This window comes from Pleurodeles waltl, chromosome 12, assembly GCF_031143425.1.
Source record: "Pleurodeles waltl isolate 20211129_DDA chromosome 12, aPleWal1.hap1.20221129, whole genome shotgun sequence".
NCBI classification, from domain to species: Eukaryota; Metazoa; Chordata; class Amphibia; order Caudata; family Salamandridae; genus Pleurodeles; species Pleurodeles waltl.
This window is the reverse complement of record NC_090451.1, coordinates 40,456,749-40,482,205: the sequence shown is the minus strand read 5'-3', so window position 1 is coordinate 40,482,205 and position 25,457 is coordinate 40,456,749. Positions and strand designations below refer to the sequence as shown.

Below are 25,457 nucleotides of genomic sequence, written 5' to 3'. Positions count from 1 at the left end.
GAAAGGCAAATTATCCAGAAATATGCAATGCAAACAAGTATGAACTCTGTTGAGATGTACGTCACATACAGACTAAAGGGATATATATAATTTATTACATTTGTAAGATTAATTTGGATGAGGCAGGGTGTGAAACAGTTCGAACCTCAATCTGCTTCTGAATTGACACCTTGATACAGGATTTTACTATTTAAAAACGGATTCTTAAAACACAAAATAATCATTGACTAGCAGGAGAAATTGAACAACAATATAGGACAAGCATTTGCAATGCAATGGGTCTCGCGTTTGCTCGAGTTAGAACTGTTAATGTTGTAAATTCCTAACTGGACTTTTCTTGCCACAAACTGAAAATGAAAAGTAAACTAGGTGACATAAGTGGCCGCCTTAAGCATGAGTGCAAAGGAGACACAAAAAGTAAAAAGTTAGCTCGCAGCCAAACGTATTGGCAATTGTGCAATTATCCATGCAACAAGGTTGATGTCCAAGGAGGTAAGCAAATTGCCTCAAGGAGGGAAAAACGCAAAGCATTTACGATGATAAAGGATTTTTGAAAGGCAGGCCCACGAACGAGTGATAGTGATGGGCACGCTGTGGGCGTGGCTAAAAGCCCACAGATAGATTACAACAGGTCAAATCGCTTGCGTGCTCGACACAACAGAATAATGATTGTTCCGTAAAGTGATTATAAACCTGCCTACCATGAAGTGGCTAAACTAATGATCTAGTTACTTCAAGAAAAAAATCATTGAGAATCACAATATTGTTATAAGCCAATTAAAAATGGTTTAAAGGGAAGTAAAAAAAAACACACAAAAAAAAACAGTTCTTGTATACCAATTCCACAAAGTGAAGAATAGTGTGTCCATGAGCTAGTAATAATATAAACTGTCCACCTAAAACAATCCATTGTAAATTTCCAACTTTTTTTTTTTTTTTTTTTGGGTGAAAATCCAGCCAGTCAAGTGGTATACAAAGGATTCCAAAAGGCACTATTGTCTTCACCAACCACATCTAACTTTTCAGATGAGCCGCTATGAAAGCTGAAAAAGTAGGAAGAAACAGGAAGGAATTTATGTGAAAAGGGACAAAAAAAAGATGAAGGGCAGCTGCACGTAAAAATAATTGGAATGGAAAGGGAAAATATGTGCAGGTCGAACAGCATAAAACATTTTACAATTTGTTAGACCAACAAAATGATACCCTTCCAAAACTCCCCATATGCTTAAAATAGGTCCTGGGAAAACTCAAGCAAGCAGATATGAAAAAAGTTTCACACTCCACACTGGTCTCCATACTTTTCAGCCTCCAGCTTCTTGATGTCCTCCAGGAACATTTGTGCCACCTCAGACAGATAGAATGAACTTTAAGGAATTTCCACTTTACTGCACTCACAGTGTAGCTGAAAACCAGAGAAAGGCAGTACCACCCAGGCACCATCAATTTGTGTTTGCTGCTGGGCTGACATTTGAAAATAGGAGAATCCGCATCATGTTTCAACAAAGCACCAAGTTACAGTGTATATGGCACTGACCTAAGTCACTCTACTTTGTGATTAGGAGGTGCAAGCCGCTCTTTGAGGATAACCTCTATTTTTCTAAGTTAATGAAGTATCTTCAGGAACAGGCAGATAATCCAACACATGTGCACTGCGTCTCATATTCACCTGTGTTTTAACCCCGATATATAGGGTTAACACAGCTCCCTTAAACCTTCAAAGATATTCTTCAGGCACCTTAGGTTTTCTACTCACTCAAGGTCAATCTCCATTGCAGCTGAGGCCTTCTCCAACTTCAGGTATGCTAGTCACATCTTCTCACTTTCCATGAAAGTTGGTTGCAAAAAAATCCAATTACGTTCCTGGTCTTTTTTCTTCTATACAGAGATGCTCCAAAAATGCACTGCTTTCACTGAGGGATCAAATCTTCACAAAGATTTGCCCTTATTGACATCCCTGGCGAGTGCCTTCTTGGAGTGTATGAACCATCAGCACCAACCAGGCCAAAAGCACCCACTGGCACTGTCCATAGCAAAGTGAGTGCAGCCTGGGTCGGCTCCACTCACTTCTCTCACCACGGGACCTCAAGTAGGTCATTTTTTAAATTTAGTTTTATTTAGTAACAAGAGCCACGACTTATCCAGCCACTGATGTGCAGGTGTGTAAGAGAGGAATGCTGAGAACCAAGTTTGCTTCTCTTATCTCAAAATTAATTCCAAAGACGCCTTTTGAAAAACACTACTGCCAATACATTAGGCTAAAAAAGACTTCGAATCCACCAAGTAAAATTAGCTCCCTATCCAAAAATTGGCCAAAATATATTCATTACCTTGCATATTTTTCAAATCGTGCCACTTAAGTCCATACAGAGAGAAACAGCACTTCTGTAACACTTTAAGACAGCACCTGTCCTACTAAATCTACTTATGCTTGAGCAGATCTAGACTAAGACTGTTTCACCCGGGACTGCACCATTATCGCAGAACAAAACATCATACACCCAACTCCGCAATTTGAATACTGTGTAGAACCCAGTACATCACACATCAGGGAACGTATGTGATAAGTGACCAACTGTGAAGAGTGCCCAAAAATTAAAAACAAAAATTAAACTGTGGCAAGATTTTTTGAATATCCACGCAAAAACAAATCTGATGACTTTTTGGCAGCCCACAAGCGAAATTTACAATGTTGTAAGATACAAGTCTGCAAAGAAAAATATAGACATCGGCAACTCTATCAGAGCACTCTGCCCATAAAAAGCAACTGGCCCTCCACTGAGAACTTTAGCAAATCACTTACAAAGAATAGGATAATTGAATCAACTGCATCAGGATTCATCCACTCTTTAGTGGACCGGCCCCATCTTGCAAAGCACTGCCTCACAATCAACCACCAAAGACTGATACACACCAGTAATCCACTTCCCTTAAGTGAATGAACACGGCATTTAATTCTAGACTACCTTATGAGGCTGCATGCCATACCAGAAACATCAGTCCAAAAGGCTTACTTCATCCATTCATCGGTTTATGCAAAGAGTTAGTCTTTTCTGAAACTGAAGCTTATTTGCCGACTACAAAAGAAGAACATACGTGGTCTCAGAACCTTATTTAATTATCAGGTTAATTTAGAAATACGAAAAAGTAACCGGAAAAAAGCTGATTGTCACCAGCATGACATCATGCACACAAGAAGGAAAATCTTTGGGATAAAAGCAAAGTTACTGATCTATTAGGAAGTAAACATTTCTGCTCTGAAGAGCATGTTATGTATTTCAAAATACACAATTAAAAAGATTGACTAAGTGAAAAAGCAATCTTGCCAACTGATATGAGCGGGAAATAACACCATTAGTCCTGGGCTGGGCTTCCTGTTGGAGGAGTCCGGAGGAGAAATATCAGGCTTTAAGAAATGTGTGTAATTTTGTACCAAGTTGTGTTTTTGTAGCAGGATATTGATTAGAACATGTAAATTTTGTAATGGCATGATGCAATGCTATTAAAATGCTTTCAAAAAGACTTGTGAAGACAGTAAAAAGATTAGGATATGAGAGACTTTTACACGCACTCTCCTAAATTACAATGAGAAAATCACATGGCTCTGTGGTTTAGCCATGCTTGAGAACAGACTGATTTCCACATAATGTCCTCAAAACAAAAACTACTGAACACAATTTGATTCCAGCGTTCCAATTTCAATGCTTCTATTTAATTTTCTAAAAAATACTCCAGCTTTTCAACTGCTTAATGAGCACTAAGCTCAATACAGAAATCTGTCTCCTGTGCTATATGCATTAGATAATGAAGAACTTATTTTGCTTAGACATTTATTAATAATCTCTCAGTGTTTGTCTTTGCGCCACACAGTGCTTAATTTGAAAGCTCTGCTCTGAAGCCCACGACTGATACAATTAGATGTCGGTGCACTGCATTCCGAGACTGTGCCGCCCTGAAGCCACCTCAAGCCTATTTAATCTACCACAAAACAGTCCCTGCTCTTTAATTTCACTCTTGCAGGTTTCCAATGTCTAACTTACATCTGCTTTGTTTCTCTCTTTCTCGCTTTCTATAATTCATGTCTGATACAGAAATATAAGTGCCAGTCCCCACAAATGAGTGCCAGAGATACCCACTAACAACCACCACTCACATTCAGCACTGTATACACATGTCCCGTATCGAAAGCCTAGAATGAACTCCTTGGGGTAAGCAAAGTGTCAATTGTGTCTTAACTGAAACACAACTAGAGAGGGTCCAAAACAAGCGGTTCACTCCCAGAATTGTGTTATTCAGTACCCAAAGAGACTTTATGAAAATATTAAAAGTGCAATCCGAAAAACGGTTGCATCTAGGTGGTTAAAAAAAAGGGACCTTGTGCAACCCTTGATAATCTAACCCCTGGTATACCAAAACTAGAAGTTGAGGAGACACTGAAGAGATGCTAGTCATCCATAGGTTGCTTCCTAACTGATGAGTATATTTTCTTTAGCCAGACATCCTGTGAGAGATTTTCAAGAAAATATTAAGATTTAATATAATTGTTTTTATTTTCAATAACCTGGCAGATGAAGAACACAAGATCATGAGAGACTGAGATGTAGCAGTCAAAAGATGCCTAAGAAGAGCAGTAATATAGTCAAGCCTACTTATAACGCAGAATTATGTCCTCCTACAAAAAAGTTATTTTACCAAGAAACACACCAAACCGTCTCTGCTCTGATACAAGTTTTTTTGAAGTTGAAAACTGTATTCTGACATAATCTCCAGTAAAGGCAGGGCCCAAAAATACAACTGGAATAGACTCAATGTTGAAAGGCAAGTAAAACAGGAGTTGCCCCTAAACGAATTGTGGAACAAAAATAAATCAATAATAATCAGGAACAACTTTGCTGAAGGATTATACAAACACTGTACCAACTGCTATACCACAGCAAGCAGATTGCAAGCCATTTGCAATCAAAATTCAATAACAAAAAGTGTGATTCAATGAGAAGCAAATTATTATCTTTCCCTGACAAAAACATGAATAAGTAATAAAATGACATTCCTATTACATACACTTTGACGGGCTCTTTGATTCCAGCTCCTACAGTACCAAGACCTTGCCCTTCTTGCCAGCCCATCTTCTGCAGCATCTTAAAACCCACATTCATGTCGGTGATTTTCTTGTCCTCATACACTAAATCCTTTGGTTTTGGTACTTTCTGTACAAGGAGACAAAACAATTAGTTTGCTATGTGCATTTGAATATTCTCAACTGCAGAGAAATCCGAAAGTCGAATTCCAAACTCATGCAGCACGACAGAAAACTTGTTTGCGCTTTACCTTGCAACAAAGTAAAACAAATTCATTTTTCTGGCATGTGCAGCTATATTTTCTACATGTACGAAACATCAGGTTTTAATTACAACAAAGAAGACAGTTACTCACCAGGACCTCTAGCAGAAAGGTTAGGAAAAAAACATTTCAGGAAACATACACCTAACTCATTTTGACATCTGTTTGAGGACATCTCTACCTGTGGTTCCTTTGCATGTCTAGTACCAAGGGCTACTAATGGTTCCCCTTTCTATACCTGAAGCTGAATTCAAGACAGAAAGAAAGATGAGGCTGGTATCAGTAGGAGGCTGTTCAGCAAGTAACCCCTAGATTTCATTGACTCCCATACTGGACTTGAGTTTTAGATAAATTGAACTACTTTTCTTTCTTGTTCAACACTCCAAGGGAGTCCATGTCTTTTCTTGCTCGTGTCGTCCTCTGTGCAGCACCCCTTCCAAATGCCAAATCTTGCATCCTGTGTTATTGACCCCCTCTACTCCCCCAACCAAAGTTTGCCCATTTCTACCCCAGGTCCTTGTCTGTCAAGCTCAGGCAGTTTTCTTTTTAAAAAATCCCCACCACCATCCCGCACCCTTGTTGTGCACCCCAGATTGCAGCATGCACCGCAATTTAATTAGCATTTATCACTCTTACCCACACAACCTACAACTGGATTATTTGGAGGACTCCTCAGCTGCAATCTGGAAAAAAAGTTATCTTCTTACATTTTTATGTAATTCTCAACGATGGGGATAAGCCATCCTGGAATGGTAAACTGAAGAAAAATAAAATGCTGCAGTTTGACATGTGCGCACATATACAATATCACCATTTGTCCACTGTAGTCACAATGTACACACATGCATGTATGATGCCTGTGTTCATCATTGCCCCTTAAATGTGTCTCTGCCTCGGCAAAGACAAAAGTTCTGGTAACACGACTGAATGGCGAGACCTAATAGCTTAGCTTATCCCAACAGGGGAGCTCCAATCCACCTCCCAATTGCCTAATCTGGAACCTGAGGATCTTGTTCAGAACAAGGGACCTTCAATGTTAGTCCAGCGATAACAGAACTGCACGCTCATCATTTAAGAGCAGCAGTGGGCGTTATCAAAGAAGCAAAAGTCTGTAATCGAAAGATAAATGGTAGTACAGGAGACATAGGTCTGAACCACTTTGGTATCACTGTTGAATTAGGTTCCAATCACAAGTTCTTGGTAAACAAAGGATGGATCTCCACATTTCTTATAAGGACGCTCCTAATCTTTACCTCTCCACTACTTGAAAGAATGAGGCTCACAGAAGGAGAAAGATTTAAGAGTAAAACGCACAGGAAATGATTTGATAGAAATACAAATATGAAAAAGGTGCATACTTTAGAAGGTGTCTTATTCCTGTAAAACTCATCCTACATCTTTCAGGTAGAAGGCACTAATAAGGCAAAATTCAAGGACAATTGTTGAGATGGTATGTTTATGTACTGGATCAAAAGGAAAACACTGAAACAGATTTTTAAAGATTTCATACAAATGGAGGAAAATAATCTGCAAGTGACTTTGCCTCTAACCTTGTCTCTATGTTTGTTTCTGGACGAGAGTTGTAAAATATATCTAGCAAAATACTGAAGGTTCATAAAGGCTGTCTGATGCTGAAAGATTATGCATTAATACATTCTCAAAGCATCAAATTTAGAACTTTTTTGGCTGAAACGGATACAATATAATTGAATACTGTTTACCCTCTGTAAGGAATTTCTTATCAGTCTGGCAGCAGACTAAGATACCTTTAAAGGAGGTACTCCTGATTCAGCTTGCCAAGCTTAAGGATTTTAGTTTAAGGCAAAGCATGCTACTGTAAAGGACAGCCAGTCTGCAAGGCAACTTCGGGTGTAAGCTGACACATGGCGGTGCTCCAAGGCAAAAACAGACCAGGAATTTCTGCTTAACTGGGCTTATCCAGATCCCAAAATGCTTAAAATTGAGAATCTTCATGATCAGTGTCACAGGACAAAAGGTGCAGAGAAGCACGCTTGTCTACCTCCCTTGGAGGTTATTCCGCATCAAAGTGATCAGAAAGAAGATGCAAAGTTTGTGCATGTTATAAAATGAGTATTTAAGAGGCACCACATAAACAATCTAATAAGAAATGTTTAGGACCAAAACAGAATTTTCTTTTAAATTTTACTTACGGTATCTGCTGCTGCATTCTTTATACCATGTACAGGAAAAGAATGAGGAAACAGCTACTTGTATACCTTAAGCAAAGAAATTGAAGTTTTTGGGCGAGAAGACCATCAATGAGGTTAATCTGAAGATGTGGATGACAAGGCCTTCCCTCAAGATGCTGAATGATTACCTTTGATTTGGATCTGATTAGGTGATCTTTCTATACGAAAAGCTAAAAGTGACCGGTAGAAATGGCTCCATGCTGCAAAGCAACGCTTGGGTCTGCCATTGTTTGGAGAAAAATAACCTAGATGCAGATATCTTAAATGTCAACAATGCAGACAAGACACTATACAACCTGTTCTCAAGCTTCAAGGAAGAGGTGAATGATTACAGATTGATATTGCTGAGAGCAGGGTTAGCCTTAGGTGTCTTGAGGTGAATTACAAAAACATTAACCTGAAAATAAAGTTACGTAATACTGGCACCACTGACAGCGAAAAAGTAAGATCACTCAGAGGGCAGCTGGGATCAGGGAACCACAAGTATAGAGTGGCCCCATTGATATAAATGCATCAGATATAATAGTAGTGTTACCAAAAAGGAGGCCCACGAGGATTGTCAACAACTCTGTACACTGGCAAAAACACTCGACAATAATGTGGTCCTGTAACAATAACTAGTGTAAGGGAACCAAACGTTTGAGACATGTGATCTATACTCTCAAGACACAGGTCTAACCTAACGTTGCAGCATAATTTTGTCAAAATTCGCTTTGTGAATCAAAGAGTCCAAAAGGTCTAAGTAGACAATTACAGTAATCTAATCATGATAAAATAAAGGAATTCAGAAAGGGCACCTTGCGAAGAATGAACAATAAACATGAGATTTGTTTAAAGGTTCAAAGCTGATAAAAGCAGGAAAAGAAGCCTTGACCAGCAGTGGTCAGAGCGGAATGATGAGTTAGTAGTTACCAATGTGCCGGGAACCAGTAAGGGCTTTATTTTTTATTTTTAGCAAGTGAGTAAAGCCAGGAGACAAACTCCTGGGAACTGGGCTCCTGGCTTAAGACACATTCAACACAGCCTTTGAGAATGAATGTTTTAAGACTATCAGATCCTTCAAAATGTTAGATGAAAGTAAATTATAGAAAGTAGTCATCAGTTAGCAGAATAAACAGACAGCAATTTACTTGACTCAAATGACGGAACTTGGGGAAGCAGAAAGGGCTGTGGCATCTTTAGATCAAAGATGGAAAACATTACTGCTGCAATTTGGTTAAAAATAAAATCAGCTATGAGATCACATTGTGCATATACTCCCACTGATTAAACAAATGTGCAATTAGTATGGAGGGAAGAGAACCTGGAAAAATATGTTTATTTGCTATACGTTCTCGATATTTGCAATCGAAATACAGTAACTAACTCATTTCGATCCATTCCAGTAATCAGCACAATAAACTTCAAATATAAAGAAGGTGGAATGCGTAGCTCTGGAGAGGAAGAGTTAGGATGTCAATAGGTTAACTGCTTTGTGTATTGCATCTACTACTGGCAGATCGGACTTCCATTTCACAACTACTATCAGTTTAATTAAAGCACAGAGACACGATTTAAGACGGGTAAAACTAGGATTTATACATATGATGCTTCTGTGTAAATTTTTTTTTTCTTCAAAAGACAGCTTACTTACCTTCTTGCTTGTTCGTCCCTGTGGCCTCTCATAGGCAATTCTTACAGGGTCGTGAACTAAAATTTAAACCAAACAAATCAGGAGTTTGTTATTTAATATTAAAACATTGTTATAAAATATTGCTACCAACAATGCACAATTTATGTAAAGTCAAACTTTAAAGACAGCAGGAATTGGTGGGGCAATTTCTGCAAAATTTACACCAAAATTGCAAGCACACAAACTGCTACATTTTGGATACTAACCTTTTTAGGGACAAGTGCAATTCGGATGCTAACCTTTTTAGGGCCAAGTGCAATTTAGACTTCTCACAAATTCTGAGATCTTTCACTAAATTTTCAATGCTTACAAGAGACTTTAACTTTACCAATTTTTTGTGTGCTCCTCCTTTACTAAGGAAAGGAATTGACAAGGTTATTAACTAACAAGCCGAATCACAATTTTCAACACTTATGCTGGCACTTGTGATACTGGGGAAAGTCGCAAATTTAAATGGAATGAATTCATCATACAATTTAAATACACCAGTACTGCGATCCTTGGATGTAAGTAGTAAATATCAATAGTCAGTAATCACTGGCTGCCCCAGTGCCCCACCTTGTAAAGAGATGTTTCACACAGCTGTCTTGGAGCATTGCTTGCTCAACATGTCCTGGATAGCCCTGGTTTACCAACAGAGAGCTCAAAGACACAGAAGCCCACTAAAAGTGTTCAATGTCATGCACTGGTGTAGACACCCAAAGTGTAACTCTTTTTAACTGCAATCTCACCCCACTATGAGTGTACTGCCTACCAAACTGCCCTTGTAAAGGTCTATCTATGCCTCATAATTAAGGTTCTTTGCCTTTAGGGTGGATTATCTATTCTGACATACAAAAAAGGGAAACAGTCAAGAAGAAATATTTCATTTTTTCAAAGCACTAAAAGACCACAAAATGACATTGAAGTGTTAGACCTTTTCTGTAGTGAGAAATCTGATCAGTGAAAACCAACCTGAGCTCCTGAAGGCTAAACAACGTGTGCATTGTTAACAGACACCTTCACTGACTTTAAGCCTAATGTCCACAGAGAAAGATACTATGGTTTGAACAAAATACTTTGAAGAAAGGAATTATGACAGGGCTGCCATGTGTATCAGTGAGAACACAGTCTTTTGTCATGGTCTTTGGGGATGTATGAACAAGTGTGCGCATGAGTGGGATATACAAGTATGGGTGACAAAGCCTGTGAGTATGTACTTGTGACATGCACAAGACATACCTTTCGCCATACGTGGCACAGTTAAATGTACAACACACCCATTTTTTAAAAAGGGAAAATTGTGAAGTGCAGAAGAAATGTCCTTCAAAAACGTTCAACATATGGAGCTTTTTTCTGCACTTAAAATTTCTCCCACCTAAAAAAACAACAACAAAAAAACGTATTTTTCAGTTATACATATGGCACAGTGTCTATTGGCCACTGGGAGGCCTGCTATTTGTAAATGGGACACTTTCAAATGGGAGAAAATTAAAATGAAGAGTTAACAATCATTAAGGTAACCCTTCATTTGAATTTTTTCCAATTTACCAACATTCGGAAACATTATTTTGTTTTCACGCTCCATTATTGCGTTGACAAGAACTTTTGTTTAGGAGTTAAATACTTCAGTGCTTCAGTACCCCAGCCTGGGTCATAAATCTACTAAGCACAGCTCATTATCAGGCCCTGCTGTTTGCAACGTGATAAGAACCAAAAATAAACACAGCCTTCCCTTAACTTTAAAAGGAAAAGTTGACCCTGTGCTTAGAAGAAGAAGAAAAAAAAAGTGTGGTTGCGAGCTTCGCTGAAGGTGTCTGGGAGGTACTGGTAGCTCGTGACCGACTGGTAGGAGACACCTGTGTTAGACATAATAAAATACAAGCAAATATTTCACTTATCTAGGACATGTCCAATTTATTGTATAACTGCTGTTATAGATTGTCGTACATTGTTAAAATGTGTAATCTGAAATCCTGGGATTAGACTTTCGTGATACAATGAATCTAAAAACATCCTCTGCACTGCATCAGCATAAAACAAACAATAATAAACATTTAAGAGACATACAACATGAAGGTCACAAGTCCAGACATCCTATTTCTTAGCCACTTTGTCAGTGAGCATGTACAAAGGGGAAACTACACTGAAATCAAACACTGAATCGCCCACCCACTCGAGGGATCTTGGAGCACATTTTAAAAGGAAGAACATATTTTTCTGTCATTTTTTCACAACAAAAAAAGACAGTATCTTATTTGAAGGACAAAAAAGCATATAAAGCAGGTTATGTTGGCCAATTCCAGGTATTTACTTAAAGAAAACTCTTAAAAATGAAATTATACCACTGTCATAAGATGTTTAAGCTACAAAGAAAGAAAAAAATCTTAGGTTTTTAAAAGAAATGAAGAGAAGTAAACAAGGACAATGCTATACAGGCCTGTAAATCCTTCTCCTCATGGGTGCATCCATTGATGATGATCATAAATGCGGTGTGTGGAATTCACGCAATTTGCTTTTGTGTCTTCACTTGAAATTAAGCGTAATTACAGAAAATGCAAATCTGTCATTTTGTGCAGCATTTAGCACAAAATGCCTCCCTGCGTCACTTTTCGGAGAGAGAATTCATTCAAACAAAAGCACTGAACAACAGCTGCTTGCGTCTGATGCTGCTGTATGCATGGTAAATATTCTGCCTGAATTGCATGTTCGCTGTAAATTTTTAACATGAATGGCAGGAAATTACACAAGTGGGGAATGGTGAACTTTCAGGAACTTCTTGCAACAACCGTTAATGCAAAATTCCCGAAATTATGTGTATTACACTGGCGTGATTGAAATTATTGCCTAGGCGTAACTAAAGCAATAAACATAATAGCAAGCCCACCCCAACAGAAAAGCAGAGGAAAAAGAAAATGGGCAAAAAGGTTTTTCAGGGACGTCAGTAAGCATGGTTACAACAGACTATAGAAAATAGTGCCTGGTAAACGCATGCTAAGACCACCAGGTGGTTGCTTTTCAACTTGTCATCACAGGACCATTTCTCAATAAACAGCAGCAGGTTTACCTTAGGAAGAGCAGCCCTTGGTTGCTGAAATGGTGTCTTACTTGCTGTGTTGTACCATAGCTGGATACAGGAGATCTGGGACCATCGATTACAAATAATTGTTTATTTACGTGTATCTTATGTTTTACCTACTATCTTAAGCACTCTCCAGACATCCAATGTATGAAGAGATCTCAACCTGTGGAAATAGGATTCTGAAAGAACGCTGGGAAGGCAATAGTTTAATTTACATGCAAATCCACTGAGGGAGAAACTTAAAATGAGTCTGCATGATCTGCTTATTCGTATGGAGCACTGAGCGGAATCATGAGACTGCTTTGGGTGAATTATGCAGACCATGCATTCAGATGCTATGGAAGTAGATTTCCATGAAAGATGCTACAGAAATATCAGGATAAATAGCTGGAAAGTGAGAACCATGAGATGTGTGAGAACAATATTTGATTTCCACAGAGAGAAATGAGGGAAACACACTTCCAATGCCCTACAAAACCCCTAACCACTGGTATATTGGGAAAAAAAACTTTGTCAAGGTCATTTTCTCGAGACAGTAAAGGCTGCTAAATGGACTTCAGATGAGGAGTACTGATAGAAGGCTCTCACTCCTCTGATCTCCCAGTTGTCCCCCAAGGACGTCTTGCAGTTTGGACTGTTCTTTCTGATCATTAAGGCAAATATTCTCATGGTCCTTTAGGGTGCACCTGTAAGAAGCCCTGCAAAAGTTACCCTTGTCAAGAATGTGAAGTGATACACAGATCATGAGGAAATATGTTTGCCTTTTGTCCTGCCACAAGCAGCCAACTGCACAAAAAGATGGCATGTGTGTGAAGAAAGAAATATTATATATGTATTAATGCTCACCTGTATTTACGTATATTTTATTTCACTGTCTGGGAGAGTCTTGCATTGTAAGTTGTTTTTTATTAATTTACATGCCAATAAAGAAACGTATCAAAAGAAAGTGTTTATTTTTTAAAGAAAATAAAGGAATTGGGCTACATTGCCTCTTTTGTAGATTTTCTAAATTGTTCCTTTTTCAAATAAGAAGTTATGGTCTTACAAAAAGCAAAAGTAAATTCGAAAAATATTCTCTTTCTTTTAAAAAGTGCTCATTGACTCATATTTCCTAGGAAAACTAAACACACCAATTAACTTGCGATGCACTGTTGTTCTTTAGAACTATTAGAGTGGGCCGTGGCAGCAGCCAAATGGAACATCTTCCTGTGCACAAAATAAAGGCCGACTGTAAAAGTTGTCAAGGGGGTAAAGCCAAATTCCAACAGTATCAAAGAAGGGGCAACCCCCTGTAAGGAAATGCCTCCTTGGCATGGTTACCCCCTGACTTTTTGCCTTTGCTGATGCTATGTTTTGAATTGAAAGTGTGTTGAGGCCTGCTAACCAGGCCCCAGCACCAGTGTTCTTTCCCTAACCTGTACCTTTGTTTTCACAATTGGCACAGCCTGGCATCCAGGTAAGTCCCTTGTAACTGGTACCCCTGGTACCAAGGGCCCTGATGCCAGGGAAGGTCTCTAAGGGCTGCAGCATATCTTATGCCACCCTGGGGACCCCTCACTCAGCACAGACACACTGCTTGCCAGCTTGTGTGTGCTGGTGAGGACAAAACGAGTAAAACGACATGGCACTCCCCTCAGGGTGCCATGCCAACCTCACACTGCCTATGCAGTATAGATAAGTCACCCCTTTAGCAGGCCTTACCGCCCTAAGGCAGGGTGCACTATACCATAGGTGAGGGCACCAGTGCATGAGCACTGTGCCCCTACAGTGTCTAAGCCAAACCTTAGACATTGTAAGTGCAGGGTCGCCATAAGAGTATATGGTCTGGGAGTCTGTCAAACACGAACTCCACAGCACCATAATGGCTACACTGAAAACTGTTAAGTGTGGTATCAAACTTCTCAGCACAATAAATGCACACGGATGCCAGTGTACATTTTATTGTAAAATACACCCCAGAGGGCACCTTAGAGGTGCCCCCTGAAACCTTATCCGACTACCTGTGTAGGCTGACTGGTTGCAGCAGCCAGCCACCCCGAGACATGTTGCTGGCCACATGGGGAGAGTGCCTTTGTCACTCTGTAGCTAGTAACAAAGCCTGTACTGGGTGGAGGTGCTTCTCACCTCCCCCTGCAGGAACTGTAACACCTGGCGGTGTGCCTCAAAGGCTCACCCCCTTTGTTCCAGCACCACAGGGCATTCCAGCTAGTGGAGTTGCCCGCCCCCTCCGGTCACGGCCCCACTTTTGGCGGCAAGGCCGGAGGAGATAATGAGAAAAACAAGGAGGAGTCACTGACCAGTCAGGACAGCCCCTAAGGCAACCTGAGCTGAAGTGATTGACTTTTAGGAATGCTCCATCTTGCAGATGGAGGATCCCCCCAATAGGGATAAGAATGTGACCCCCTACCCTTGGGAGGAGGCACAAAGAGGGTGTAGCCACCCTCAGGGCTAGTAGCCATTGGCTACTGCCCTCCCTGACCTAAACACACCCCTAAATTCTGAATTTAGGGGCTCCCCTGAACCTAGGAACTCAGATTCCTGCAACTTAAGAAGAGGACTTCTGAGCTGAAAAACCCTGCAGAGAAGACGGAGACACCAACTGCTTTGGCCCCAGACCTACCGGCCTGTCTCCCTCCTTCGGATGAAAACAGCTCCAGCGACGCTTTCCCCAGGACCAGCGACCTCTGAATCCTCAGAGGACTGCCCTGCTTCCAAAAGACCAAGAAACTCCCGAGAACAGCGGCCCTGTTCAACAAAGACTGCAACTTTGTTTCCAGAGGAGCAGATTTAAAGACCCCTGCAATCCCCGCAAGAAGCGTGAGACTTGCAACACTGCACCCGGCGACCCCGACTCGACTGGTGGAGAAACAACGCTACAGGGAGGACCCCCCGGCGACTCCAAGACTGTGAGTAACCAAAGTTGTCCCCCCTGAGTCCCCACAGCAACACCTGCAGAGGGAATCCCGAGGCTCCCCCTGACCGTGACTGCCTGACTCTAAAATCCCGACGCCTGGAAAAGACCCTGCACCCGCAGCCATCAGGACCTGAAGGATCGGAACTCCAGTGCAGGAGTGACCCCCCCAGGAGGCCCTCTCCCTTGCCCAGGTGGTGGCTACCCTGAGGAGCCCCCCCCCTCCCCCTTGCCGGCCTGCATCGCTAAAGAGACCCCTTGGTCTCTCATTGAAACCTATTGAAAACCCAACGCGTGTTTGCACCCTGCAGCCCCAGTGCTGCTGAGGGTGTACTTTCTGTGCTGACTTGTGTCCCCCCCGGTGCCCTACAAAAACCCTCTGGTCTGCCCTCCGAAGACTTACCTGCTGGCAGACTGGAACCGGGGCACCCCCTTCTCCATTGAAGCCTATGTGTTTTGGGCACCACTTTGAACTCTGCACCTGACCGGCCCCGAGCTGCTGGTGTGGTGACTTTGGGGTTGCTCTGAACCCCCAACGATGGGCTACCCTGGACCCCAATTTGAACCCCGTAGGTGGTTTACTTACCTGCAAGAACTAACAATAACTTACCTCCCCCAGGAACTGTGAAAATTGCACTGTGTCCACTTTTAAAATAGCTATATGTGTTTTATGTGAAAAGTATATATGCTATTGTGATTAGGAACTTTGAATAAAGTACTTACCTGCAATACCGTTCAAATGAGATTACATGTAGAATTTGAACCTGTGGTTCTTAAAATAAACTAAGAAAATATATTTTTCTATACAAAAACCTATTGGCCTGGAATTGTCTCGGAGTGTGTGTTCCTCATTTATTGCCTGTGTGTATGTACAACAAATGCTTAACACTACTCCTTTGATAAGCCTACTGCTCGACCACACTACCACAAAATAGAGCATTAGTATTATCTCTTTTTGCCACTATCTTACCTCTAAAGGGAACCCTTGGACTCTGTGCATACTATTCCTTACTTTGAAATAGTGCATACAGAGCCAGCTTCCTACACCCCCCCCTTCCTAAAATGCAGGATACAGATATCAGATCTAAAAAAGCTATAAAGCTCATTTTAACTCTATTGATGCTAAGCTTTCTGGGTGGGGAGAATAACTGAAAACTGCCTTTGTTCCAACAGAATTTTCTTATAAAAACTGGAGGGCACCAATATTTGACCTGGATTTTTTCATTTTTTTCTTCTCCAACGAATGTGCTTTAAATTAGGCTTGGCAGACACCTCTAAGAATGATCTTTGTACTCCTCAAGCCTCAAAAGAGCAGCACGGGAAGATGAAAAACAATGGCACACAATGACAAACTGGGCTTGGGATAGTTTGCCAATGGTTAACTACAAGGAAAAATAACCAAATATGCTCAAATAATGTGCTTTCCACAGAAATATTATGCAGAGGAAAAAAACTACAAGAGTTGATGCAAAAGAAAAGTGATGTGTAGCCTGAGATAGAGTAAAGAACCTACAAAATTGTTTCTAAACAAAGGCTAGGTAACTTGCTCAACCCCATTAAATCAACTACTACATCAACATGCAACAAAGACTAAACTATAGCATAATCAGAACTATTACTGCAACATGCCTCTAGTGATGAAAATACACAACCATCTATGCCAGGATGTCCCATTCTCAGACAACTGACTGATGGAGATTTTTCTTCACAGTCCCAAAAGGAACAGAAATCATGAAAAGGAAGGTACAGGGAGGCAAAGGGTCCAGGGTCCAAAAACTATTGTAAACAATATTTATGCCAGTCTCTTGTAGAAAACCAGCAGTGCCACTTTCAGTACTATTTGCAGTCAGTGAACTCTGGCACACAAGGAAAACAGATGAACTATATAAGTGTGGAGATACCCTCAAGACAAGAGTGGCACAAGAAAATAAGCCTATGTGAACAGCAACAAATGCACTGCAGAGCTAAGTCCTGCCACCTAAAACTCAGACATGGGGAGGATGTATGAAATAGATGACTGGAATTCAGGAGGCAAGTTTCATGCACTCTAGTTTTTCCATGCTCTGTGGTGCCCTGGCCGGAACATACAAGTCTGAATACATGGTAGTGGAAACTGAAGTAAACGATCAACTGAAAGCAATAATCAAGATAAAATAAACGTAGAGAGAAAAGGTGGGAAAATATTTCTATGGGCTTCCCAAATATCGCAGCCAAAATAAACTAGATATCCCTAATAAAACCAAAGTAAACGGTTTAGTATGCACTCTTGCCAGTGCCACAAGACTTACCTTTCAAGTCCTCCACCAGGCACACCCTCTTTGATGGAAGCATTCCAACCTTCAGAGCTCCAACCCTCTTCCGTGGGAGTTGAGCTGGGGCAGGCACAGAAGTAGTCAATGTCGCCTGCGAGGCATCAGTTAAGGTCATGCTTTGCTGCCATTCACCGAAAGCAGCCTGTGGCAACACAGCTGCCATTTGTTCAAGGAGCTGGAAGGGCTGCTTCGCTGACACACTGGTGCCTGCCACTTCTTGCTTCTGACCTGAGGTTTCTGAGGCGATGTGCGGGGAAGACTTGGATTCAGGAGACGGTTGTTTTGCAGCTCCAGCCCCTGAAACTTTCTTTTCGGGCTCCGGAAGTTTACTTTCTGTCTCGGGCACTTTAGAAGATTCAGCAAGTGCTTGTGCCTTAGCTGCTTCTTCAAGGGCTAATCTTTCAAAATAGTCATCAGGTATTCCCATGGCTCGACGGAATTCAGTAATCTTCATTTGATAGTATTTGTAAGCTGGACTATTCTTTGCATGTAAAAACCTGTGAAACAAATAATAATTGTAAAGTTAGAGCTTATGGTGTTCAAAGCCCATGTGTTCTCTACCGTTAACTACTTCCACCCCAAGGCTCAATTAGAAATTGCTCTGAAATGAAATGGTTTAGAAATAAAATGAAAATGTCTAAAAGACTACAGTGCGCACCAGACATGCAAAGCAGTCAGAGACAGAAATCACAGGTAAAGGAGCAGGTGTTCAGGTCAGAGGGAAAATTGTACTAGGAGGAGAGTATTTTGGAAATTGCACTGACTGACACAGGATGCACCACTGACCAACGCTGACCTCAAAAGGACAACGCTGTGCCCTTGACTTGCACAGACCACTACCGGATAAAATTGTGTCCTTGACTAAGTTAATTGCTGCTGGAAAACAGCATGCCCTTGACAACCAGCCACTGCTGTAAGAAACACTGTGTCTTTCTCTACAATTATACCCAGCAAGTTACCATTGTGGTTTTGACCAACACTCACCTTCACTTATAACACCCTGCCACTGACTGAAAGTTCAGCCTAAAGCACAATTCGTCTACACTGAGTGCTTTCCTAAATATATTAGGGTTACATAGGCCCTGAAGAAATGCTGATGACATCACTGGGAAATGTAGGCAAGAAACATGCTGACCATGTAATAGTACAGTGGGACCACATGTGCCCTAGGAGTTCAGGTCTCTGTTTTAAATCTTAATATGGATTAATTCTGGGAATATAAATAAGTAAATAATACTTTCAATTCCAGAGCCACCTTTAAACTCTTTCCAATCTATCCTACAGCAACATGCTCCAGACAAGCAAGATCATGGGCTTTTTGCCCAGCTTGACCACACAGGCTGTGAAAAAACGCCAGCCACCCAACGTGGAGCATGACCAGATGATGAAGCTTGCCACTTTGGTGTTGAAGAGACAGTGCATCCTGAGAGGGATATCCCTTGCAGCCTGAGAAGCCGACCTGCAGAATTTGCTCAGTCTTACCATTACTTTTTCCACAACTTCAGTATTTTTGTATTTTTTTTTTGTTTTGTTAAGGGAAACTGAGTAACAGACGGATAATTCCTCACATTACCCTCAATTTTACATAAAGTCCAGCTACCAATGTTGAAAATAGACAGAGATGGGTGAGCAGCTTTCACATGTTAAGTGGAAGTCTTGCTATACCCAACGCCATGCATAACTTTTGCTTAAATACGCCGGAGTGGCGGTTTTAGGCCATGCAGAGTCAGAGGTTCTTAGGTTAGTCATAATGGGAGAATGTGAAAGGACTTAGGCATTTATTTTTCTGATTAAGACTCACCAAAATTCTGGATTACTATCACTGTTCTCCATACTGAATTTTTCAATTTCTGGTCCCATCTGTGCAACAAACTGGGCCAGTTTCTCAGCTGTATCCTTTGTTGCAGCATCAACTGTGGAAAAAATAAAAGACAAACTTAATAAAGAAGTTTACAGTTTCTGAAGCAAAGCACACTTCACATGTCACCTATAATTTGAATCTGAGAACGTACAGCTTCTTTTACGATCAACATGAAAAAGCTGAAACAAGAAAATATAACCGTCAAGTAGGGTTGGCAGAGAGGCTCTGACCTACTATTTAACAATCCTATAAAAATAGGCTCAAGCCCTGCATGAAATTTACCAAATACCTCAACTGTCAAGCTAACTGCAAACCAGCAAAATACCAAATAAAAATAAGTCGAAATTCCAGAACAGTATAAAAATATTCTCTAACAACATTCATTAAATACAAAAAAACATTTTTTACCCGTTACCAATCAGTTTACAGCTTGTAATGCTGGAGACTCACATGACATCCACCAGCAAGTCGTCTAGTACTGGGCTCAGTCCCCAACTACTTTTCTTTTTTTTTCCAAAGGAGATTTGGTTTCAAGATGACTTGTAATACATCCTTGAAACATTTAAAGTCCCGGCACACAGACTCCACCCCAGATTGTGTTTTTTCAAGACTAAAGTCTATGCATGTGAATATTAAGCATTAAGAGAATGATCATGTGATGATAAAGTATGTAATCATTAAAGACAGCACATGTGTTCCATAGAGCTAGTGGGGAGAAAAAGACTAAGTCGACATGGCCCTCCCCTCAGAGTGCCATGCAAACCTCACACTGCCTGTGGCATAGGTAAGTCACCCCTCTAGCAGGCCTTACAACCCTAAGGGAGGGGGGCACTATAGCACAGGTGAGGGCATATGTGCATGAGCACTATGCCCCTACAGTGTCTAAGACAATTCTTAGACATTGTAAGTGCAGGGTAGCCATAAAGAGTATATAGTCTGGGAGTTTGTCAAACACGAACTCTACAGTTCCATAACGGCTACAATGAAATCTGGGAAGTTTGGTATCACACTTCTCAGCACAATAAATGCACACTGATGCCAGTGTGCAATTTATAGTAACATGCACCCAGAGGGCATCTTAAAGATGTCCCCTGAATACCAACCCGACTTCTAATGTAGGGGTGACCAGCTTCTGCCAGCCTGCCACAACCAGACGAGTTGCTGGCCACATGGGGAGAGTGCCTTTGTCACTCTGTGGCCAGGAACAAAGCCTGTACTGGGTGGAGGTGCTTCACACCTCCCCCTGTACGAAATGTAACACCTGGGAGTGAGCCTCAAAAGCTCACCCCTTTTGTTACAGTGCCACAGGGCATCCCAGCTAGTGGAGATGCCCGCCCCTCCGACCACTGCCCCCACTTTTGGCAGCAAAGCTGGAGGAGATAATTAGGAAAACAAGGAGGAGTCAACCATCAGTCAGGACATCCCTAAGGAGCCCTGAGCTGAGGTGACCCCTGCAAAGAGGGTGTAGCCACCCTCCAGGACAGTAGCCATTGGCTGCGGCCCTCCCAGACTTAAACACACCCCTAAATTTTGTATTTAGGGGCACCCCAGAACCCAGGAAATCAGATTCCTTCAACCTGAACTAAAGAAGAAGGACTGCTGACCTACAAGCCTGCAGAGAGGACGTCAACTGCCCTACCGGCCTGTCTCCTGAGTCGAGAACCTGCAACCAGCGACACATCCAACAGGGACCAGAGACCTCTGAAACCTCAGAGGACTGCCCTGAGCCCCAGGACCAAGAAACTCCAGAGAGCAGCAGCTCTGCTCAACAAACTGCAACAAACTTGCAACTTTTCTTCAACTTCAAAGACCTCACTCTTCCCGCCGGAAGCGTGAGACTTCACACTCTGCACCAAACGCCTCCGGCTCAAGATCCAGAGAACCAACACCACAGGGAGGACTCCCCAGCGACTGCGACCCCTTGAGTAGCCTGAGACGACCCCCCTGGACCCACACAGCAACGCCTGCAGAGAGAATCCAGAGGCCCCCCGACCGCGACTGCCTGTAAGAAGGGACCCGACGCCTGGACCAAGCACTGCACCCGCAGCCCCCAGGACCTGAAGGAACCAAACCTCAGTGCAGGAGTGACCCCCAGGCGACTCTCTGCCTAGCCCAGGTGGTGGCTGTCCCAAGACTGCAACTTTGTTTCCAAAGAAGCAACTTAAAAGACAATTGCGTTTCCCGCCAGAAGCTTGAGACTTGCAACTCTGCACCCGACACCCCCGGCTCAACTTGTGGAGAACAATCACTTCAGGGAGGACTCCCCGGCGACTACGAGACCGTGAGTAGCCAGAGTTGCCCCCACAGCGACGCCTGCAGAGGGAATCCCGAGGCTCCCCCTGACCGCGACTGCCTGACTCCCAGATCCAGACGCCTGGAAAAAGACTCTGCACCCGCAGCCCCCAGGACCTGAAAAATCGGAATTCCAGTGCAGGAGTGACCCCCCAGGAGGCCCTCTCCCTTGCCCAGGTGGTGGCTACCCCCAGGAGCCCCCCCCTTGCCTGCATCGCTGAAGAGACCCCTTGGTCTCCCATTGATTCCAATTGAAAACCCGACGTGTGTTTGCACACTGCACCCGGCCGCCCCCGTGCTGCTGAGGGTGTACTTTCTGTGTGGACTTGTGTCCCCCCAGTGCCCTACAAAACCCCCCTGGTCTGCCCTCCGAAGACGCGGGTACTTACCTGCTGGCAGACTGGAACCGGGGCACCCCCTTCTCCATTGAAGCCTATGCATTTTGGGCACCACTTTGACCTCTGCACCTGACCGGCCCTGAGCTGCTGGTGTGGTAACTTTGGGGTTGCTCTGAACCCCCAACGGTGGGCTACCTTGGATCCAAACTTGAACCCCGTAGGTGGTTTACTTACCTGCAAAAACTAACAAACACTTACCTCCCCCAGGAACTGTTGAAAATTGCACTGTGTCTAGTTTTAAAATTGCTGTATATCATTTATGTGAAAACTGTATATGCTATTTTGCAAATTTAAAGTACCTACCTGCAATACCTTTCATTTGAAGTATTACATGTTAATCTTGAGCCTGTGGTTCTTAAAATAAACTAAGAAAATATATTTTTCTATACAAAAACCTATTGGCCTGGAATTGTCTCTGAGTGTGTGTTCTTCATTTATTGCCTGTGTGTGTACAACAAATGCTTAACACTACTCCTTTGATAAGTCTACTGCTCGACCACACTACCACAAAATAGAGCATTAGTATTATCTCTTTTTGCCACTATCTTACCTCTAAGGGGAACCCTTGGACTCTGTGAATACTATTCCTTACTTTGAAATAGTGCATACAGAGCCAACTTCCTACACCAGCTAATATTAATACACTGAATGCTGTTGTAGGAAGTTGGTTCTGTATGTGCTATTTCAAAGTAAGGAATAGCATGCACAGAGTCCAAGGGTTCCCCTTAGAGGTAAGATAGTGGCAAAAAGAGATAATACTAATGCTCTATTTTGTGGTAGTGTGGTCGAGCAGTAGGCTTATCCAAGGAGTAGTGTTAAGCATTTGTTGTACATACACATAGACAATAAATGAGGTACACACACTCAGAGACAAATCCAGCCAATAGGTTTTTATATAGAAAAATATCTTTTCTTAGTTTATTTTAAGAACCACAGGTTCAAATTCTACATGTAATATCTCATTCGAAAGGTATTGCAGGTAAGTACTTTAGGAACTTCAAATCATCAAATTTGCATGTATACTTTTCAAGTTATTGACGAATAGCTGTTTTAAAAGTGGACACTTAGTGCAATTTTCACAGTTCCTAGGGGAGGTAAGTATTTGTTAGGTTAACCAGGTAAGTAAGACACTTACAGGGCTTAGTTCTTGGTCCAAGGTAGCCCACCGTTGGGGGTTCAGAGCAACCCCAAAGTCACCACACCAGCAGCTCAGGGCCGGTCAGGTGCAGAGTTCAAAGTGGTGCCCAAAACGCATAGGCTAGAATGGAGAGAAGGGGGTGCCCCGGTTCCGGTCTGCTTGCAGGTAAGTACCCGCGTCTTCGGAGGGCAGACCAGGGGGGTTTTGTAGGGCACCGGGGGGGACACAAGCCCACACAGAAATTTCACCCTCAGCGGCGCGGGGGCGGCCGGGTGCAGTGTAGAAACAAGCGTCGGGTTCGCAATGTTAGTCTATGAGAGATCTCGGGATCTCTTCAGCGCTGCAGGCAGGCAAGGGGGGGATTCCTCGGGGAAACCTCCACTTGGGCAAGGGAGAGGGACTCCTGGGGGTCACTTCTCCAGTGAAAGTCCGGTCCTTCAGGTCCTGGGGGCTGCGGGTGCAGGGTCTCTCCCAGGCGTCGGGACTTTAGGTTCAAAGAGTCGCGGTCAGGGGAAGCCTCGGGATTCCCTCTGCAGGCGGCGCTGTGGGGGCTCAGGGGGGACAGGTTTTGGTACTCACAGTATCAGAGTAGTCCTGGGGTCCCGCCTGAGGTGTCGGATCTCCACCAGCCGAGTCGGGGTCGCCGGGTGCAGTGTTGCAAGTCTCACGCTTCTTGCGGGGAGCTTGCAGGGTTCTTTAAAGCTGCTGGAAACAGAGTCGCAGCCTTTCTTGGAGCAGGTCCGCTGTCCTCGGGAGTTTCTTGTCTTTTCGAAGCAGGGGCAGTCCTCAGAGGATGTCGAGGTCGCTGGTCCCTTTGGAAGGCGTCGCTGGAGCAGGATCTTTGGAAGGCAGGAGACAGGCCGGTGAGTTTCTGGAGCCAAGGCAGTTGTCGTCTTCTGGTCTTCCGCTGCAGGGGTTTTCAGCTGGGCAGTCCTTCTTCTTGTAGTTGCAGGAATCTAATTTTCTAGGGTTCAGGGTAGCCCTTAAATACTAAATTTAAGGGCGTGTTTAGGTCTGGGGGGTTAGTAGCCAATGGCTACTAGCCCTGAGGGTGGGTACACCCTCTTTGTGCCTCCTCCCAAGGGGAGGGGGTCACAATCCTAACCCTATTGGGGGAATCCTCCATCTGCAAGATGGAGGATTTCTAAAAGTTAGAGTCACTTCAGCTCAGGACACCTTAGGGGCTGTCCTGACTGGCCAGTGACTCCTCCTTGTTTTTCTCATTATTTTCTCCGGCCTTGCCGCCAAAAGTGGGGCCTGGCCGGAGGGGGCGGGCAACTCCACTAGCTGGAGTGTCCTGCTGGGTTGGCACAAAGGAGGTGAGCCTTTGAGGCTCACCGCCAGGTGTGACAATTCCTGCCTGGGGGAGGTGTTACCATCTCCACCCAGTGCAGGCTTTGTTACTGGCCTCAGAGTGACAAAGGCACTCTCCCCATGGGGCCAGCAACATGTCTCGGTTTGTGGCAGGCTGCTAAAACTAGTCAGCCTACACAGATAGTCGGTTAAGTTTCAGGGGGCACCTCTAAGGTGCCCTCTGGGGTGTATTTTACAATAAAATGTACACTGGCATCAGTGTGCATTTATTGTGCTGAGAAGTTTGATACCAAACTTCCCAGTTTTCAGTGTAGCCATTATGGTGCTGTGGAGTTCGTGTTTGACAAACTCCCAGACCATATACTCTTATGGCTACCCTGCACTTACAATGTCTAAGGTTTTGTTTAGACACTGTAGGGGTACCATGCTCATGCACTGGTACCCTCACCTATGGTATAGGGCACCCTGCCTTAGGGCTGTAAGGCCTGCTAGAGGGGTGTCTTACCTATACTGCATAGGCAGTGAGAGGCTGGCATGGCACCCTGAGGGGAGTGCCATGTCGACTTACTCGTTTTGTCCTCACTAGCACACACAAGCTGGCAAGCAGAGTGTCTGTGCTTAGTGAGAGGTCTCCAGGGTGGCATAAGACATGCTGCAGCCCTTAGAGACCTTCCTTGGCATCAGGGCCCTTGGTACTAGAAGTACCAGTTACAAGGGACTTATCTGGGTGCCAGGGTCTGCCAATTGTGGATACAAAAGTACAGGTTAGGGAAAGAACACTGGTGCTGGGGCCTGGTTAGCAGGCCTCAGCACACTTTCAATTGTAAACATAGCATCAGCAAAGGCAAAAAGTCAGGGGGCAACCATGCCAAGGAGGCATTTCCTTACACAACCCCCCCCCAAAAGAGGATGAGACTAACCTTTCCCAAGAGAGTCTTCATTTTCTAAGTG

The 25,457-nt window shown here is 43.1% G+C and overlaps 1 protein-coding gene across 1 annotated transcript in view; it reads right to left on the bottom strand.

The window, feature by feature from the left end:
• Window positions 1-25,457, bottom strand: part of LOC138267038 (uncharacterized) — a 252,245-nt gene that overhangs the window by 14,078 nt on the left and 212,710 nt on the right. Inside the window, exons 24-27 of the mRNA XM_069215886.1 lie at window positions 19,305-19,416; window positions 17,480-18,000; window positions 9,181-9,236; window positions 5,059-5,204 (exon numbers count right to left, since the gene is read on the bottom strand). Coding sequence (XP_069071987.1) covers window positions 5,059-5,204; window positions 9,181-9,236; window positions 17,480-18,000; window positions 19,305-19,416 — 835 coding nt within the window. The remainder of the gene's footprint in view (window positions 1-5,058; window positions 5,205-9,180; window positions 9,237-17,479; window positions 18,001-19,304; window positions 19,417-25,457) is intronic.